This window comes from Anopheles arabiensis, chromosome 2 (assembly GCF_016920715.1).
Source record: "Anopheles arabiensis isolate DONGOLA chromosome 2, AaraD3, whole genome shotgun sequence".
Classification (NCBI taxonomy): Eukaryota; Metazoa; Arthropoda; class Insecta; order Diptera; family Culicidae; genus Anopheles; species Anopheles arabiensis.
In genome coordinates this window covers 65384026-65403688 of record NC_053517.1, presented here as the reverse complement: position 1 = coordinate 65403688, position 19663 = coordinate 65384026, and the positions used below count along the sequence as shown (strand labels likewise).

Sequence of the window (19663 nt, the reverse complement as noted above, 5' to 3'; positions counted from 1 at the left end):
GAATCCCCGTAAAGCGAGAAATTCCTGCTGACTACAGTATAGCACTGTTTTTTTTTCGGATCGGTTACGGATCGAATACATACACTTTGGCACAACGGCTTCGTGAATCAAACCGCCGTACGACTCCGTGGAGCATCAATAACTATCCCTCCAGCGAGTGTACTGACGGCATTGACATACACCAGGGACGAACCGTAGCCATTGGGTGTGTAAGTCAAAACGGGCTGACCGGATCAAGTTTATAGGGGTCAACTCATCTCTTGAAGTTCCTTGATAACTGATAGAGAGGGTGCCCCGTTTATGCATATGTGTGTGAGTGTATGTGTGTGTATTTGTCTTCGCAGAAACGTACCGCACTATGGGCGGAGTTGCGATTAGTTTACCCGTGATGATTCGATATAAAAGATAGCATCGAAAAGAAATGTAAAATATTCATACCCGCAAAATATGCTTGCGTCATTAGCAGATAAAAATTAATCGTAAGCAATTAGTTTGGTTGAAAAAAAAACTATCTTGCAAGTGTGAAATTTGTAACCGGTTCAACATTCTACCACTGTTCGGATTTTCATACAATCGTGATGATTTCATTAACATAGCATAATAAAAATAAAAAAAGCTGAATTAAACAATGCTCCTCCGAGTGTTGTTTCCACCTATTCCTTCTCTCACCGTAATACTGGAGTGGTAGTGTGAGTGTGATCAACAACATCTTAGCTTCTCGCCTGCTTTACGAAAGATGATGATCTTGTGCTGGGATCTTGCCGATTGGAGCATCTACGAATTGATCAGTCATTTTTAGACCTCTGCCTGCGTCGGAGAGTCGTCCATAAATCGATCTGCGCTGTTTTTAGGCTGCAATATAAATATTAACTACTACAACACTGGCAAAAAGGACGATATCTTCCCACATACATATAGCAGTGCAATGATGGGCGTTCGAAGGATTTTGGCAGCATTGCTGCTGATTACATCCTCTAGTGGAGTGTTATCACGTGAGTTTGATTTGTAATAACTGTGCTGTTTTCCCCTGATATTCCGCTCTCCTTCGAAGCTCCACTACCGATCACTAAAAATGGGTTAATAAGCTAAGCCATCGATGTATACGTGTTTGTTTAATTTGTTCCTTGACCTTGTCTCTCCGGGGATTCGTGCTCACGCTTACAGAGGAAGATCCCGAATGCAAAACACCGACCATGTCAGACGGATTCTGCGTGTCCATTGAACGGTGCCGGAATATTTACTCCATCATTATCTCACCGACGCCACCTTCGCGAGGCATTCAGAACTACATCAACCGAGCGGCCTGCAGTCTGCCCGATGTGCCCCGCAGCGTCTGTTGCCAACCGTTAGAGGTCGTACCCGCTCCCACAACAACTACAACGACAACAACGACCACCACTACTACCGTCGCTCCGAGTACCGTTGTCGCACCGGTCAAAACCAATGCCGGGCCAGTGATGGTGACTGGCGTCGAGCCGGACGCTGGCGCCACGCTCAACTGGAATCTGCTGCCAACGAGAAACTGCGGCACCATCACGGTCAACCGGATAGCGCACGGTAATACGACGCGCGTGTTTGAGTATCCGTGGATGGTGTTGCTGCGGTACGAATCGAACGGTGTGCTGTCGGACCGATGTGGTGGATCGCTGATAAATAATCGTTATGTACTGACTGCGGCACATTGTGTCCGGACATCGAGCAGCATCCGATTGTGAGTATGAATGCTTCGACCATCGAGTTACGTTACCATCGCTCCTAAAAGGGCTCCAACATATAGCTAGTACAAAAGCATTGCATTAATAGTCGTAACGCGCGCATATAACGTTTGAATTGTTTCATTGCAGGGTGAAAGTGCGACTAGGTGAGCATGACAAACGCCAGCAGATTGACTGTCACGTGTACAGTGATGGTGAAAAGGATTGTGCAGATCCGGCAGTCGATGTCGACATCGAGTCCATGATCGTGCACAAAGACTACAATCGCCCGATCAAGTTCCGGCACGACATTGCCCTGCTAAGGATGGCACAGGAAGTTGAGTTCTCGGGTAAGAACGTGTAGTGATGCCCTTGCCGATCGACAGTCAAATAACGTTCAACTATTTTTTCCCCGCATCTCGCACGACCGGCAGATTCCGTTAAACCAATTTGCTTGCCGGTTAATGAAGACGTAAGGCGAAAGGTATTGCCAAAGTACATCATCACCGGCTGGGGTACGACGGAACAGCAATCGTTGTCAGACCTGCTGCTGCAAGCCATCGTTAACCATGTGCCAGTACCGGAGTGTCAGCAAAAGATGAACGAAAACTTCCTCTACGTTACGCTGGCGGACGAGTGGCAGATGTGTGCGGCGGGCGAGGGGCTGGTCGATTCCTGCCAGGGTGATTCGGGTGGCCCGCTAGGGTTTAGCGTGGATGTGGCTGGGGCAAAGTTTGTGCAGTTCGGAATCGTATCGGCAGGAGTGCGGTCCTGCGGAAAGGAAAGCGTGCCCGGCATTTACACCCGTGTGACGAGCTACATGAACTGGATAGTGGCTAATATGAAGCCATAAAATTGGGTCGTCTGGTTGCGTCAAGCACTACTTTTTGGGGTTTATCTGTGTCGATGATAGTAACTAAATACGATAACGATAGGCAACTGGCAATCAATGTAAAATAGCAATAAAGATATGAAATTTAAATTTTACAATACCCGTTGTGGATAATGTCTGGATTGTTGTTGGCTGGAGCATAGGGAAATCATAGGGTAATGAAGCTGAGAAAATTGTGAATTACAGTGAGGTGTGAAATCGCAACTACAGTGAAAGCGTGAGGTCTAATTGCACGTTGATGCTAATTGGGAAATCCTCTGTGTCGCTCTCGATTGCATAGTATTCAAATAATGCTATGCTAAACTATGGAACAGCGAATGCGGACAATTAGTAAATGTGAGTGCAGTTTGTGTGAATAGTTAATTATACAAATGCTACGCACAACTTCACTGACCCAGTTGGGCCAATTTCAACCAAGTTTTGTCCTTTGATGTGGTAGTTGCGAGAGTGTGTAACACTTCTTGTTTCTTAGCATCTCCTACTGCCAGACACAATGCTATCATAACGTTGCGTTGATGTAAAATATAATACTAACTTATATACTGTAAAATATGGTAAACCAGATAATACACAAATATGAATATGCTACCTTACAGTGATTATTTCGCTTTGATATGGGCGGCAACAGTTCCTGGATGCAGTTGTCCGTTAGTTGCTACCAATTATGATACATCCTTCGATAAACAATCCGTTTGCTATTGACCAGCGTTTTATATTGGACGCACTTGGTTGAACCGGCAAAACTTTCTCGATTTCTATTTTCCTGATGAATCGGCAAGGGCATAAAGAAACTCCTTTTCAATTGTTTGCTTACCAACTGTTTTTCTGGTGTCTTCGCGGAACTATGTTCGTAGCAAACAATCCTTTGGCAAGGCTGTCGAACCCCCAGAATCCGACGTGCAGGATGGCTGCACATTCGGCTATTGTAAGAACTATATACACCTTGGTTTAGCGCACGCGTCAATTGAAAGTGACAGCCTCCCTCCCGTGCGCGGTTCCAAAACATCAACAAATTCACCCCAATCTTTTCACCGCCCGTGTTCTCTGCAGCTCATGGGATTCATAAAGTAATAAGAAAAGTAAATTGTGATGATACCGTACGTACTTTGATTGTGCATAATGAGTCGTATCCAATGGCGTGTTCGAGAGCTTCCAAAGACCATCAGGTAAATGGAGCGAATGCATACATTTCATTGATCATTCGTGTACCGATTTGTTTTCGGAAGCTGTTGCTGAGTATGTGCTGAGATTAATGGTATTTTTTTGTTGCTTTTAGCCAAACAATTCGATTTCGGTGGCAGTACGGCAAACAATGCATTCGCTCACTAACCTACAATCATCACATGAACCAATCGTACGCTTCGGATGTTTGCATGGAACCAATATTTTGGTTCGTTGACAATTTTACCCATCTTCTAGGACCGGTAATATGCACGTTTGACATCGCATATAGTATGAGTTGTGCTAATCGTTTGCCCTTTTTTTCCTCTAGTTTTTTGTATTTGCTGTAATATGTTTAACAACTGCGGTAGTTACGATATGCTACTGGATCGGATTGCCCTACTGGTGGAACAGAAATCGGTATATGACCGTGTTCTTAATGATAGTAGGACATTGGTTGTTATTAAACGTGGTGTACAACTTCTATAAAGCTGCGTCTGTATCGCCAGGCTATCCACCGGAGGTAAAGCAATTCAAAGACCTCCATAACCAGTTGTATGTATACTGAATGCATGGTTTTGTTAAAATCTTACAGAAAGAACTGATAGCGGAAGCAGTGAGTATATGCAAAAAGTGTATTGCCCCAAAACCTCCTCGAACACATCACTGTTCCGTGTGTAACCGGTGCGTGCTAAAAATGGACCACCATTGTCGTAAGTTTCAACGTGTGGGTCGTTTTGACGCGTTTGCTAATTAACCTGTATATATATTTTAGCCTGGCTCAATAATTGTGTTGGTTACCACAATCATAGATATTTCTTCCTGTACATGTTGTACACGACAATTGGTACACTGTTTATAATATCTTTTGGGTTTGAGTTGGGCTATGGTGTGTTGTTCCTCGATGAGGCGGGCTGGAAAGAGATGGAGCCGTTGCAAGGACATCCTGTGCGATTCAACCTTTCCGGTCATATTATACCCGTGGTAAATGCAAAAGCAGGAAACAGTTCAAATGCAATCAAACGACTAAACTCCGGTTTCCCTTTTTACTTTATCCCATTTTAGACGGAAATGAATGACTACGAACATGACGGGATGGCTCCTGCTGAGCACGATCTGCCCATACCTCATCCAAACGATCGAACGGAAACTATTCACGGTGCAATACTGTTTATGGCTCTTATCAATGTGGCCACCTTGTTCGCTCTTGGTTCGCTCACCGCCTGGCACAGTACGCTAATTACGCGAGGTGAAACCAGCATCGAAGCGCACATAAACAAATCCGAAACCAAGCGGCTAGCAGCAATGAACAAAGTGTATCGAAATCCGTACGATTTCGGTTCGAGGCAGAATTGGAGAATATTTCTTGGAATTACTCGCAAACGTACTTGGTGGCGGCACGTACTTCTACCGTCCTCTCATAAGCCAGAAGGTAATGGACTGACATGGTTAACGTACGAAATCGCGTCTGATAATGCTGACGAATGGCCTTAGAGTTAAGACAAACGCGAACGTTAAGGAAAAGCGACATTTTCAAACTGCTGTGTAGCAAACTAGTCATGAATAATCCTTCGACAGACATTCTCAGTTCTAGCCCTAAGTTACCAACTATTCAACGAAAATAAAAGTTTAATGAAACATTCATGAAATTTGTGAAGGTAACAACATTTTCCTCTCTATGCTTTAGTGCAGTCATTTATATGTTTGTTTAAATGTTTAGTTTCATTGTGAAAAGAGGCAAGGCATGCATACAAAATCATTGGATCACATTGGCATGCTTTAAATATGTTATTTAATAATCGTTAGTATTTTTATTGTTGCTATTTTATCGTTCTTCAATTTCCATTAATTTATAGCAAGAATTTAACCTAACGCTCAACGACACCTTTTATCCAGTTCATGTGATTTGCGATTCGCGATAAGACTGATACTGTCTGTGCTTTGGAGGAAGTTAAACATCCAATGGTACGGGACGTTGTACCTACGACCAACGGTATACGTATACCGCTCTGATCGACAATTCCCTCGACGGGATTGCCAGGTAAATCCGCACACACCGTGTCGGTGGCATAGTAGTTTTCTATGCACACATTTTCATCGTCTGTAATGGAATTGTCGCCCCCGGGAAGGGAACGGCAGTCTGAATTGTACATGGCACTTCTGGGATAGACATATCTCAGACCTACGAATGAAAGATAATATTAACAATAGCATTATATTCTGTTTCAAAGAACATTTTGTCTCACTTACCTCCAGTGCCACTGCCAATAGCATATAGTTTCAATGGAATCTTATCACTCTTGGGCCATAGACAAGCGGGTAAGACGTTAGAGGAAAATTGCACACGATTCATCATCCGCACCAAAGCCACATTATTGGCGTCATTTAATCCTTTCCCGTAGGATGGATGAATGATGATCTCATCTATTTCTTGCACGTTGGAGCTTTGTATTCCAAATCCCAGTCCTATTGATTTCAAACCACGTGCGGATGCAATGCAACTCGCAGCGGTGAGCACGTATTGATCACTTACTAAAACTCCTGTGCAAGGCCATACATTCTGTTGCGCATAGCCGATGGCGGCAATATGGGGATACTCTTCCCGTCCAACTGGTCTTCCTTCTGAAGGAATGTGCTCGAACTCTTCCGTCGGAGTACGTTTATACTGCTTCCAGTAGGAAACACAGTTGTTCAGCTTGTAGCCGGACGAGGAAGATGGATTCGTTGGTCGCGATCCGGTGGCAGATAGCCGCGTTGGTCGGGATAATGTGTTAGTGGGTGTGGTAGGGCAACAAATAATCGGTTCTAGCCCATGTTGACAGATAGAAATGGTTGTACCCACCGATTCTTTCGGACAGGATCGGTACGGTGTGCAGGAACCTGTTCGTCCGTCTTGCAGCTGACAAGATTGACTTACTGTATAGGAGTAGAACGATTCTCCCGAGTCCGGGAAGACAATTTGCCGTTTGGGTCTGGCCGATCGCACTTGCCGTCTTTTTACACTATTACCCAGCACTGTTTCCTCTATCCATTTGATATGGGAAGCAATTTTAACGTAACTCGCCTCCGAACCAAAGCCGCAGTCGTCACCAGCAACGGTCAAACCGAACACGTAGGAGTAGTACCTATCATGATGCCAGATCTCCCTTTCCAATGGTCCTCCATGCTCAATCTGAGTAAAATTAAAATAATTATTTTTTATAAACATAATTTGTAACTTAATTTCTACTTACTCGACATGTTCCAGGAACTAAGGATTGGTTGTTTTTAGTGCACATGATCTTGTTGCTATTCTGCCAGCTGCAAGAGTTACTGTCAGCTCTCATTCTCGTTAATACTAGCGTATTATCTGTGATTTAAAAATGATTTAATCTAATTATCGAATCATGTTTATGCAATTCGATCAATCATCGAATTGATCTTGTTGAGACATATCCTTAAAATGCTTATAAAAGTAATATTTAAAGAGTTAATCTAGCCTCAACCTCACAAACCAGCTTATAATCAATCCGTAAAATTTTAGATATATTCTGCCAGTTGTACGTTCAATGAGGACGAAGTTACATTCGAATTACCATTGATTTTTTGAAATGCATGTTATGGGGGTTAGAGTTGGCAAGAAGCTTCCTTTTAATAGATTAACCAGTTTTACTTTTAAGTGGCGATTCAAAAAAAGAAATGTTCTGTACATAAAACAATAAGTAGGACATGTAATACTTTACTGTTGGATAACGCTTCGTTCTCCATGACGAAGTTGTTCATGTTGTAAGGACCCAATCCAGCCATTTCGTAGAATGGAAGTGTAACCGTTTCAGAGTTCAGAATACATGCTGGCACCACATTTGGCTCCAACCTTAACAGAAATGAAATCAATCAATGCTAAAATGCATTTCTTTTTTTCGTAAAACACTTACCTAACGTTACGCTGCAGCTTAACGAGGGCGATATCGTTATCAATTGTACTGCCACCTCGGTAGTCAGGATGCTTAATAAATCGTTCGATTTTGATGACTTGGGAATGTGGATGATCGTTAAAAATGTCCAAATCGCCAACTTTCACGAAATCGGGCGTTTTGTTCAGAATGAATCGATCACAATGAGCCACCGTTAGGACGAAGTTCTCATTGATAAGCACACCACCACAGTTCCACTGTATCCGTCCATTAGCAGTGCTGTATCCAAGGTAAACGCGATGCTTTGCTACCGTTTCCAGGTCCATGTAGCTTTTTTCTGGCTCAACAAATACCTTACCACCTATACGATTAGCTACCATGGCTTCCTCGATTTCGCGGATGTTCAAGTGTCTTCCAGCACAGGCTATAAGGAGGCAGTGTATGTAGTCCATTCAGAACTTGCTAGTATCCTACCGCTAGCATCGAAGTAGTATCCTTACCTTTAGCATCGAACGATACTCCTGTTTCCGTCTGTAACCAATCCACGTATGAGGACACTCTTGTATAAACTGCGGGCGTAGCTGTTCCGCAAAATCTTCCAAAAGAGGTGATTCCCACCACGAACGGTATGAGGCGATTGTTTGCCATCAGTTTCAGCTGTAACGGGCCGCCCGAATCGCCGTGACAAGTGTCCATCCTTTCGTCTGATGCGCACATTTGCTGATCGATTAACCCTTGGCGCCGTCGGCGACTGGGAGGATAAAACCGGCCACAGGCTGAGTTATCGACCGGGGAAAGTTGCACCTTCAGCAGAATTGGAGTACGCTCCCCGCCGAAACTAGTTTGACCAAAACCTACCGCTTCTAAGCGGCGCAGTGGAACCTGCGCCCCCGTCCAGAGGCATGCCGGTACTACTGCATCCGTCAATGTTACCGGGCGATCCAGTGTGACGAGACCGATGTCGTGATATTCGGCACGAAACTCATGTTCTGGATGGCGCCTGAAGCTCGATATACCGTACTCCTGGGCGAACTGGTTTTGTGGATCGTACAAGCCGGCCGTGATGTCAATTACCCCTAGGCGTACCACTTGCGGGGCCACACTGTTCCCGCAGGAAACATAAGCATTACTAGCCGTGCAGCCGAGAGCACAATGATGTTCTGCTACTCACCCATCATCATTCAGTGCGCAATGCGCTGCAGTTAGAACGTGGCGAGGCGTTATGAGGGATCCACCGCAGTCGAAACTGATCGATCCGTTAGTCTGTCTCCAGCCGATTGCAGCCATATGAGCGAATTCTCCTTGCCGAGCGGGCACACCATAGATCGGATAGATAAGATAGTAATCCCCATACTTGTGATAACGCAGATGACAATCTAAGACACGCAGGAGAAGCAGCACCGCATTATACCCCGTTTAATCGTGCAGATGTAAAACAAATCATGTTACTCACCGTTGAGAGTTTGACGAACAGTTGGCATGAACGCTTTGTTAATGTCGGTTGGAAAGATTTGTTCCGCGGGCTGAATCCGGTTGTGAACGGTGCATAAGCAGCTCAGAAATAAAACAAAAGGGAATCCTTTTATTCTTGCCATTTTTTTTGTTTGGTTCTCCCTATCTAGAGTGCTCGCCTCGCCGGTTCGCTTAGAAGAAGCCGGTTTCTGCCCTATGCCGGGAGCACCTGCTCGATCTCGCAGTTCACGCGGTACTGGATCTATCAAAGTCGCCTGGGATGGTAGAGAGCAAGTTTTAAATGTGCTCAATACGCACACTAAAGACGCGCTCTGTTGATAGATCGTTGGGGAGCAATAGCACCTTTAAGACGTATAATGAAAAGGCAATGCATTTGGGGGACTTTTGTTGTCGACCGGTATCCGTTAGCGTGTGCGTGATTTAATTGAGAAAATGTAAAGCTGTGTCTTGTGTTAGATGCAGCCCGAGAAGTAACAAACACTACGACGAGCAGAGATGTAATTATAAAAATTCACACCCGTACGATCAAGCGATTGTTTTAAATGTTTTGTAATCAGCTGTAATTACTAGATGAAGTCACGGGGATATACTTTGATTTTTATTCCCCGATTACACATGCATAATCGTACCTTACAATGAACTGATTGTTTCATCAATTTATGATTTGTAATCCTCGCTTCCATCGAAGAGCAGCATGCTAACTCACATTAGAGAAGTGCGTAGTTCTTCAATATAATAACTGCGCAAAATAGCGGTCAATTTAGTCATGATTGTAAAATTAAAAAAATAAAGACAGAAACACATAGAAAAAAAGGTAGAAGGATTTGTGTAAATTTGTTTATGAAAATATATTACCCTTCCGCCACGAAGACTTAACGAGAGATCATTTAAATTCTAATATTTTAATTAGTACTTAAATGTTGCCTCGCTGAGGTGATGGTCAAAAAGTGCTGTGTGTTCGTTAAATCTCCTCGTTAAAATGCTGATAGTTGTTTCACATGTGTATGGAATGATTTTTTAGTAAGCAGTACGACTAAGCCGTCTTTCTAAATGAATTTTTTTTTATTGTTTATTTTTTCTTCATTTATTTCATCTTCATTGTATAGTTGTAAAACATATTCTAATATTAACAAAACCTGATAAAAGTTAGGTAGAATATATTTTATTGTGTGAGATGTATTTCCTAACGTGAAAATCACTCGCAAGCAAATAAAAATAAATTGAAATAATTATTAAACAATTACAAGTTAAGTTAAAGTGTTTATTTTAAAGTTGTTTTATTGGAATAAATATACATGTTTAGTAGTAGCAAACTCCATGTAAGTTAAATAGTTATGTGAAAAAAGCTTGTGAAGTGTTTGAAAGCCACTGAAAAAACAGCTCATAATGGTTGACAACTAAACCCGAAGTAATAGGTTGGGGGAATCCCGTCCACCGTCAAAGAAACCCCGAATTGTGAACAGGTTTTCGTGGCTGGCCCTACTTTTGTCTAAAAGCTTAATTGTGTACCACGCAAGACAAGGCAACACGGTGCGTTTGTTAAAACTCATCCTTCTTTGTCAGTAGCGGCTAAAGCAAGCTGAAAGTAGCCGAGAACACGTTTTGTAAATCAATAAAAAAATGACAAGAAATTTTTCTACTAATTACCCGTAGCCTCGAGCGGTAGATCGGTGATCGTTTCCAACCACTCGTAGTAGGAGCCGTAGCGCGTGAATACGGCGGGACTTTTGACACCGCAAGCTTTACCGATCGATTTGTGACCGATCAGGAAGGGAACACTTTTCCCATTTCGGTTGATCACCAGCTGTAGAGGAGAACTGTGCATATTCTAAAACAATATGCAATAGCCGATTAAAGATCAATGGTCAATGTGCTAGGGCGTTACAGTTTCGGCACCACTCACCGAGCATTCGGTTGTGTCCGAGTTCATTGCACAGAAACAGCAGAGCAACACACCAAAGCGAAGCTTCGGTATGGGATTATAGTATTCGTGACACTTCTCGGAGGCTACAACGTCCAACGAAGTGGACTGAAGTGCCAATCCGCGACCATTTGAGCTATCTCCAACCATCTGTACAATGCCCTGCTTCATGTGGGGTTTCAGAATGCAAGCCGGTTTGAAGCGTCCTGCATTGACGAGATCGGGTCTCGCATCCAGATAGTAGACAGCCATGTTGTGATATTCGAACTGTGGTTTGTAGCGATAGTGCAGCGTGTGATTAACGATGCGAAAGTGCATAACGTTATCCGTGCCACTGCCAAAACGTACGTTGTCCAGGGCCGGTTGACTTTTCCCTGTAACACAATGTGCCCCGGCGAGCACAATGTTTTGGCCAATGTACGATCCTCCACAGCGAAATTCACGTGTTCCATCCGGTCTAGTCGATCCGAGCAGTACCTGTAATAAAGAAAAGACTGATAAAATACTCGTTTTAACGCGTCTGAAAGTTCACTCACAATGTGTGATGTTTGTGGATTGTGCGAGGATGTTCTATCTTGGCTGAAGATTCCCTGTACATGCAAAGCAACACACAACACTGACGACAGGAACAGCATCTTCGCAAACGACTTCATCTCCGGAGCGCAATCCACTTGTTAATGTGCAGTGAGCTGAACAACATGGAACGCAGAACCTGTTGCGTTGGTGCGTAATAGTGTTAGTGTTGGGTTTGTGTGCCGTTTCTATCAGTGTGATCGTTCGATCTTGGTATGGGGATTTTACATTTTCTTTACAAATTCATCGCTGATTTATATGATTTATTTTTGTTATTTATAAAAAATGTAGTTATTGAAATGAACATATCTAATGAAAGTTACACCACAATTTACTTCTTTAAAAATGAGTCACTGTTATTTTATAGTTTTGGGTAATTCGAATAGGATATGAAGTAGGATTCAGATTTTAATTTGAACTATGTGTAACATGATCAGATTGATAGTTTTTTTTGTTTGTTTAAACGAAATAGTATAGCTAATACAGTGAAACCCCTCATAACGAGATTAAACCGTTCCAATGAAAAATAGCCTCCCGCAACTCGTTATGCGGGAGGCTCTTTTTCATATAATTTGTATGAAAAGTGAAATAATTGGTTCCAGGTCAAGAAAAGTGCAGTTATATTAGGATTATATGCATCACAACCATACGGAACACCTTCAAGTAATCCATTGATCAATTCTTGGTATCGCAATTCTCGCCTTCATGAGCAAGTAGATCAAGAATGCATGTAACACGAAGAATGCATCCTACTCGGATAATTTCGGAATCGACTCCGGAACGTAGGTTCTCCCAGCATTATCCGGAGTCGTCCAGAGTTGTTGGGAGTCGTTGGGAGTCGGAGTCATACGGAGTCGTCCGGAGTCGTTAGTAGTCGTTCGGAGTTATTAGAAGTCGTCCGGAGTCGGCCCGAGTTGTTGAGGTCGGAGTCATCCGGAATCAGCTGGAGTCGAAGTCCTCCGCAGTCGAGTTAGAGTCGGCCTTCGAAACAAAGGCCTATATACGAGGTGTACAAGCAAAGTGAAAGACAAAAAAACACAACGAAATGAAATGCTTGATCACAAGCACATTGCACCGGACTGCTTCTGTTGTCTCCGTTCGACTCTGGATGACTGCAACGGACTCCGGACGATTCCGACGCCGGTTGATTTCGGGCGACTCTGGATGACTCCGAATGACTCTGGACGACTCCAAACAACTCCGGGAGACTTCATACTACTTCGACTCGGAGCGGAACTAGTGATTCGAATTTTGCTGGAGTCGTAATCGGGCTAACAATAGCTGGCATAATCCGGCATCAATTGACCTATATTTGTGTGAACTGCTATTGAAAAAGAAAACTTACCTTATCTCAGGCAGCTTAAAGAGACCCTTTCGCCTTAAAGAGACATTCATTTTAAAAAGACAAAAATATGTATTTGTATTTTACAGAAGATAAATCGCGCCCTAAGAAGTAGAAAAGTAGAAAATAAACTTCTTGATGTTTTCAAAAATAAATGATCTTCACTCGTCTGGATTTGCTTGGGCACAACATTCGTCACAGGCGAGTAGGCTACAAGCTCCCCAAACAGCATGCTATTGATTGACGTTCCTGGAAGCAACCACCTGGTCCTCCTTCACGGTACAAACGGGCGTGTCCGCCTCATTGGCGCAATCGTCAAAGATGTCGTTTAAATCGTGCAGCTTAAAATAATCCAGCACCATACAACAATACAACAATACAATATTGACGGGCGATATGAGCGTGTCCGAGATATTCTTCCTCTGCACCGAGCGGTTAAACGTCAGCAGGAGCGGACTATAACACGGATCCAGCGGAGCGATCCCCGACCGTCTGCCCTTCTTGACCGTCGAGGGGTCGAGCGGCTTCTTTACACCGTTCACTTGGGTCATCTTCCGCTTGCTGCGATGTGTTGAAACCTTCATCAGGCACCGTTTGTGGAGTATCAGCTCTGGAAGATCGAGAGGATCGTCCTTTTACCGGTACGGGTGGACTGGACAGCACCGTGATCTGCGTCGCTGGCTCGCTGAGCAGCTCCTGGCGGCACATAAACTTCTGTCGGCTTAGCTGCTTGTAGTGTTGCACCAAACGCTGCACGAGGGCCGCATTCTTTTGCTGCAAAGTGAGTGTATATATCAGGTGGGCTTATGGTGTTCTTCCTCACCAATACATCGACACACAATTTGACGGTTTGTTCCATAACAAAATCTAGTATGCCTTGAAGTTTAAACGAAATCTCGCAGAAATTGTATGTGGTTTTAATCAGGCGTAGCACGAAGAAAGAAGCCAAAATACTTACGTGGAAGCCAATTCTTGGATTAAAACGAAAATTTGAAGGCTATAGATTCCAAAAAAGAACATTTCTTCGCTAAATCTGATACATAGGCAACAATTATTGAATTCTTTCTGCCAGCAAGCAAGGAACAGTTTACCAATCGAACCAAATATGATTTTATGCTGAAAGTGAGGAATTTATCAGAGTGCCTGCGCATATATCCTTTGGTACTGTTCAACAGACCACCGATTGATCTCAAATATCGAGTAAAATTGTAAAAATTTTGGATAGAGTTAGGAGTGAGTCCATAGAAAAATCATCAAAGCAAAAAAAAAAACTCACTTTGGTTTGCTGCCTGCCTGTTTGCTTACGACCAACGTCCATATTTTAGTCCTTAACAACTCTAACTCCCTATCTGCCAATCTCCATAGAAGACTTGATCCATCATGGCTACCAAAATCAGAACTAAGACCCACCTGTAGCCTATGTAGGCACCTTGACTGGGATCCATTCCAGTTAGCGAGCATCCAGTTAAAAAGCATCAAGTTAGCGAATACTAACCGTACACGAAGAAGAATGAGATACGTACGTGATATAACATTGAGACTGCAATTAATGGTCAAAGTGTTCGGAGCATTTTTATTGCAGATCTTCTGCTTTCAGAAACATGACAAGGCGAGGTATTATCGGTAACTGATACGTGAAATACTTTACGTCAATTGAGTAGCTGGCAATTATGCAGGATAAGATGATTGTCTAAAGTGAGATAGTATTAGGTCCTAAGGATTGTTTGTCTGATACCATGCGATACACATTTTTTCTACTTGGCGTAACGACCAATGCAATCATGGCTACGCAATATAGGCTTCCGAAACTTATCAGTACCATGCAACTGGACAGTCAGTTTCTATAACGCTACGTGCTTCCATTCAATAGATCAGTTCTCTCCAACCATGTTACGACCACGGACCACTTGTGTTTGAAAATACATTGGCCACGGCCAAAAATATAATGAATATTATCCTAGAAATGCCTGTTAAAAATGTGATCTTGTTTGTGGGAAAAACTGAAACGATATGTGTTGTTAAGTTTTTCTTTAAAAAAATCAAAGATATCGCGGAGTATATCAGTTAACGCCACGGACCACAAATGTTGCAGACCACTGCAATAGATCACTCGGTGGAGATGTGTACTATAGTACTTGAAAGATAAATATAATGATAATGGTCTTTAAACACATACATGACGGATTATCATACTGTCGTTTTATTCGTTTTTCAACCCTTAATATATATTAAGCCACATATTAGGCATCGAAATATCGTGTGAGGGCGTTTTTCAATGGTTCGACGTTCTGTTCTACCCAATTAAGATTAGCGTTCACTTGCTGTTCGATTTCGGAAGCTACCCAAGAGTCATAAGAAGAAGCGACAGAGCTCAGTAGCTGTACATCCGCAGGGTCTGTGACGTAACGAGCTATCTCAAAGATTAATTTGGGTCCGTGTTTGTAGTAAACAGAATTGCTGTGGGTAAGAATGCAAAGAAAAAAATAATCGGTATTATTTTAAATTATTCTTGATCTCGTTTTTAATGACTCGTGGTGTGATACATACCTGCGACGTTGCGATAGTTCCGATTGTAGCGATTGTACAATTTCTGCAAGCGGCACATTCAACTCTACAAGTAAGCGATGAAGTGCTTTGGTACGATCAGATTCGCTAAGAGCGAATAAATATTTGGCAAACGATTGCACCTTCGTCATATCCCCACCCAAGCAGCTAAGTGATTGAAGCAGGAATTGTTTCGCCGAAGGATTGTCAAGATTTTTATCGCTCAGCGCTTGGGAGAACTGTGCTTGTAATGCTTTGCGTTGTTCGGCGTTTGAATGCTGCAGTCCATGGCACAACAATGCATTATCCTCCATCGTGTAGTGCTTCTTGCTTGCCAGAGAACGAACTGCACTTTGTGCGTCATGTTTGCACGATTGACTACCACTACACGCCAGATCGATGGCGATGGTTCGTAGTTCCTCGACTGATGCAGACTCCCCTGTACGGTGGTCTACACCACCGTACCTTTCCAGCAGCGGAGAGGCTATCTTTTCTATAAATCTTTCAAGTAACTGAGACACGGCTTCGTTCGTTCGCAACATTCTCTGCATGTGGCGCAAATTTTCGTACGCCACAGCCCAGGGCACGTAGTCAGTTTCGCGCTGCAGATAGTTCAGCAGTTGAAGTACCACATCATAATTGCCACCTCGTGATTGTGCAATGTTCAGAGTATCATCGATGAGGCGAGCACGTGTCGCAGGCTCGAAGCCAGTATGATCTTTGTTAATTCGCTCGATCAACTCTCGGAGCATACTTTCTTCGTACTCTACTCGATAGTAACCGGTAGAGTGAGGGTTGAACGACACCACCTCATCCTGGACGGTTTCAATTGTGTACGCTACCTCTGAGACATTCGGGGGCATCCAGAATGCAGGTAATTTTTCAAAGGCATTGTTGGACGGAGTGGAAAAGGAAATGGGTATCCACCACGAGTTTTCGAATGCTTCCTCCGGAGGAGTGTTCGCGATGTAACGTTCCTGTGTAAACAAATATTCATTGCCATCACGGCGAACTTTTACCAGTGGAACGCCTGGCTGGTGTGACCAGGAGCCAAAAATTTCGTGTATGGATAGAGAAATAGGTAGGACAGCGTCTTCTTTCGCAGCCTGTTCGAGACTGTCGAATAGGTTGGATTCCTCGACAACACCACGCTCTTTGCTGTAATTACAAATGGGTAATATCACTGAATAAGTATCTGAAATGTACATTGTTATCGCGTGGATTTCTCCAGAAAAATCGTTAGAACCTACTTTTGTTGAAGGTAGTACCGTAGCCCCTTTTGGAAAGTGCGCTCGCCCAGTGCGTAGTTCATCATACGGAGCACACACGCAGACTTGTCGTATGCAATGCTATCAAAAAGACGGCTGATACTGGGGCGCGTTTCCGTGTAGTACGTCATGGGGCGAACAGTAAGCGAATTATCCGCCCTCAGTGCGGTCTGGAATGGTCCGGTTACGAAGCGCTCTCGAAGTTGCAGTTCTGGGTGACTCTGCATTAGAAAATGGAAAGCAGTGTTAACGAAAATTGAGCGCATTCGGTTTTGGTAGATATTACGTACGATCGCTCCAAGGTAGTACTGATAGAGCCTGGCAAAACCTTCGTTTAGCCACAGGTAGCTCCACCATTTCGGTGCCAGCAGGTTGCCGAAGAACTGATGTGTGAACTCATGGCCAACGATCGTTACGACGCCAACCTGTCGTTGCTCACCATCTTCTGGTCCGTACGAGATAGCAGACTCTTTGTAGGTCACGAGACCCCAATTTTCCATTGCTCCGGCAGCGTAGTCCTCATCTTTGATCGCCACATTGTCAATCTTGGACATGCTGTAAAGCTGATCGAAGTACTCTTCCATGGCACGCATAAAGCGCTTGGAAGCATCGACGGAATAGGATAGCAGATGTACCGAACTGGGCTTAGACCATGAAGCGATGGCCAGTTGTGGGTCAGTTAACACCTCGCGTTCGTATTTAAAATCGGACACCAACCAGGCAACAAGATACGTTTGCATACGAGGGGTCGTGGCAAATGTGGAAAGCTTTTTGCCGCCCTCTAGCAATTGGATCCCGCGCAGTGGTGCGTTTGAGCGGGCGTGATAGTCGATGCCACAAACGATAAGAATATCATAAGTTGTCTTTATTCCGGGCTCATCGTAGCACGGAAAGGATGTTCTTGCATCGACCGATTCGAACTGCGTAAGTCCCAGATAACTACAGGGGGGAAGTGCAATGGGGATACATTAATCTTATTTCTGTTCATTGTTTTTCCATTGGCATTCCACAATCTTACCGTCTAACACCGTTTTCGTCATCGTAAGACGATCGGTAGAAACCGGCCTGATCGTTACGAGCGATACTGTTGGTGAAATCTATCTCAAGTGTGTAGGTGCCAGTATTAGGCTGCAACGTCGTTCCAACATTAACCACAAGAAACTCTTTGTCTTCGTCGAACTCAAAATTTTTAACTGGAACGCTTAATCCTACGCCATTCCTGAGCTGTACATGCGTAATTTCACTACGCGAACTGTGTAGCACGATTTGATCAGTCGCTTCCAGTACGTTTATTCGAATTTGAACATTTCCAGTGTAGTCGAAGATTTCCCGGTGTATATCAGTATCCAGGCGGAGAGTGTAGTGCGTTGGGACCGTGGTATTCGGCAGTCGGTAGGAGTCAAACGCTCGTCCGGACACTATGCCACGTGCTTGAACAACACTTGGTGTTACGGCCAGAAGGGCCGATAACAGTAGTGCACTACAGGTGAATGCACGAAATTTCTTCATCACTAAGAACCCAGTATACAATCGACCGATCGGTTCGAGGTTTGTCAACGGTATCAGCTATTTATATGAAATGTTGGATGTCTTAATGACGAAAAGGTTTTTGCAGTATCTTATCTTGGTCAGCAGGCAAAGGCTTAAAGTTGAAAGCTCATTATGGAGCCAATTCGTTACATGTTCATTCATTGGAGAATAGAATGCTGTTTCATGTAGTTTTGTTTGCATTATTTCAGATAGAGTGTGGTGATAAAATAGATTAGATTAAGAAGAGTGAGCCGCTCAACATTTGACAATATATTGGAAACGACTGGTCTATTATCTGACACACTTGAACAGTTGTCGTTAGATGATCCTGATAGTACATGATATCGAGTAGTAAATTATATTGTTTGGTTATCAATATTTTGATTGTGCAAATATGGTTCATCGGATTAATGGTTATTTTTTTGTATGTGATCATGAATTGTCTGCCGATAAGTTTCTTTCCTTTAATTGTGAAGGTTTCGATTATAAAACTGTAGAATGCAAATTCAAAAAGATACAAGGTTCCTCACTAAATTTGTAACTAAGCTTGCTAATTTATATGTAGTGTAGCTGTTAAGTGGTTTCAAGGTATATGTGTCCAATTTATAGCTTAAAAAATATGACCGTTCAAACACAGTATTGTTATCAGTTAAGCCATAAATCATGGAGAGTCAGCTCTTTGCAAACTGAATAATTTGTTTAGGGCGGACAAATAATACCGTTTTATTATACAAATTTCCTTAAGTACTATGAAGCTGGAAGATCTGTTCTTGTCATGGAAGGAACATGTCGGATGGAAATCGATATCGTCTGGCCTTGTTACAACTGTCACGCCCATCAAATAGACCACCAGGTCACCCTCATTGCGGTTATTAACTTATTTGCAACTATTTACAAACCGTTTATGGTAAGCGTAGTGGCACAGTTTGCAATGAGCCGAATAAAAGGAAAGGCACACCGGCTCATGACTTGCTACCTATCCTGCTATGAGTAAACATAAGCCAGTACAAAGCCATCGTTTAGAAGAAGGGGTTTAGGGGTCCAGACTTGAACAAATGTTAGTCTATTATTGTCAATAACATTACTTGTTTAATATAACATGTTCAAGCATTAGTTTAGTAATCATTGTATGATATCTTTAATTTCCAAAGATTTCATAGAGAAAAGATTAGGAAAAGAGTGAAAGAGATCAACACATTTGAATTATTAACTATTGATGATAACATCAGCCTAGTTGTGACAGTACGTTCAAATTAAAGCATTTTTGAATGTCTGGAGATGCAGTTTTTGCAATAATAGACGGGTTTTTTATAATAACAGATACAAAAATGGAATATGAAAAGCAGTATTTGGACAATAAAAATAAAACTAT

The 19663-nt window shown here is 43.0% G+C and overlaps 5 protein-coding genes across 5 annotated transcripts; 2 read left to right on the top strand and 3 right to left on the bottom strand.

Annotated features, from left to right (window-relative positions):
- The first annotated feature begins 788 nt into the window (after positions 1–788).
- LOC120898068 (serine protease easter-like) lies at positions 789–2686 on the top strand. Its single transcript, XM_040303407.1, has 4 exons — positions 789–992; positions 1165–1711; positions 1845–2044; positions 2129–2686. The coding sequence occupies exons 1-4, from the start codon at positions 926–928 to the stop codon at positions 2545–2547; spliced, it is 1233 nt and encodes a 410-aa protein (XP_040159341.1). The 5' UTR covers positions 789–925; the 3' UTR covers positions 2548–2686.
- An 888-nt stretch (positions 2687–3574) lies between these two features.
- Positions 3575–5414, top strand: LOC120898070 (palmitoyltransferase ZDHHC16). Its single transcript, XM_040303408.1, has 6 exons — positions 3575–3752; positions 3863–4010; positions 4079–4270; positions 4343–4460; positions 4523–4731; positions 4813–5414. The coding sequence occupies exons 1-6, from the start codon at positions 3706–3708 to the stop codon at positions 5239–5241; spliced, it is 1143 nt and encodes a 380-aa protein (XP_040159342.1). The 5' UTR covers positions 3575–3705; the 3' UTR covers positions 5242–5414.
- A 108-nt stretch (positions 5415–5522) lies between these two features.
- Positions 5523–9402, bottom strand: LOC120898067 (transmembrane protease serine 9-like). The gene is made up of 8 exons (XM_040303406.1): positions 9094–9402; positions 8812–9016; positions 8141–8742; positions 7662–8064; positions 7470–7600; positions 6981–7096; positions 5998–6919; positions 5523–5929 (listed from the first exon to the last, which is right to left on the bottom strand). The coding sequence occupies exons 1-8, from the start codon at positions 9233–9235 to the stop codon at positions 5616–5618; spliced, it is 2835 nt and encodes a 944-aa protein (XP_040159340.1). The 5' UTR covers positions 9236–9402; the 3' UTR covers positions 5523–5615.
- A 958-nt stretch (positions 9403–10360) lies between these two features.
- On the bottom strand, positions 10361–11732 carry LOC120898071 (serine protease snake-like). Its single transcript, XM_040303409.1, has 4 exons — positions 11571–11732; positions 11017–11511; positions 10761–10941; positions 10361–10692 (listed from the first exon to the last, which is right to left on the bottom strand). The coding sequence occupies exons 1-4, from the start codon at positions 11685–11687 to the stop codon at positions 10673–10675; spliced, it is 813 nt and encodes a 270-aa protein (XP_040159343.1). The 5' UTR covers positions 11688–11732; the 3' UTR covers positions 10361–10672.
- Positions 11733–15126: 3394 nt separating this feature from the next.
- Positions 15127–18324, bottom strand: LOC120894084 (aminopeptidase N-like). Its single transcript, XM_040296453.1, has 5 exons — positions 17780–18324; positions 17052–17700; positions 16744–16982; positions 15497–16651; positions 15127–15406 (listed from the first exon to the last, which is right to left on the bottom strand). The coding sequence occupies exons 1-5, from the start codon at positions 18268–18270 to the stop codon at positions 15190–15192; spliced, it is 2751 nt and encodes a 916-aa protein (XP_040152387.1). The 5' UTR covers positions 18271–18324; the 3' UTR covers positions 15127–15189.
- Between the last annotated feature and the right edge of the window lie 1339 nt (positions 18325–19663).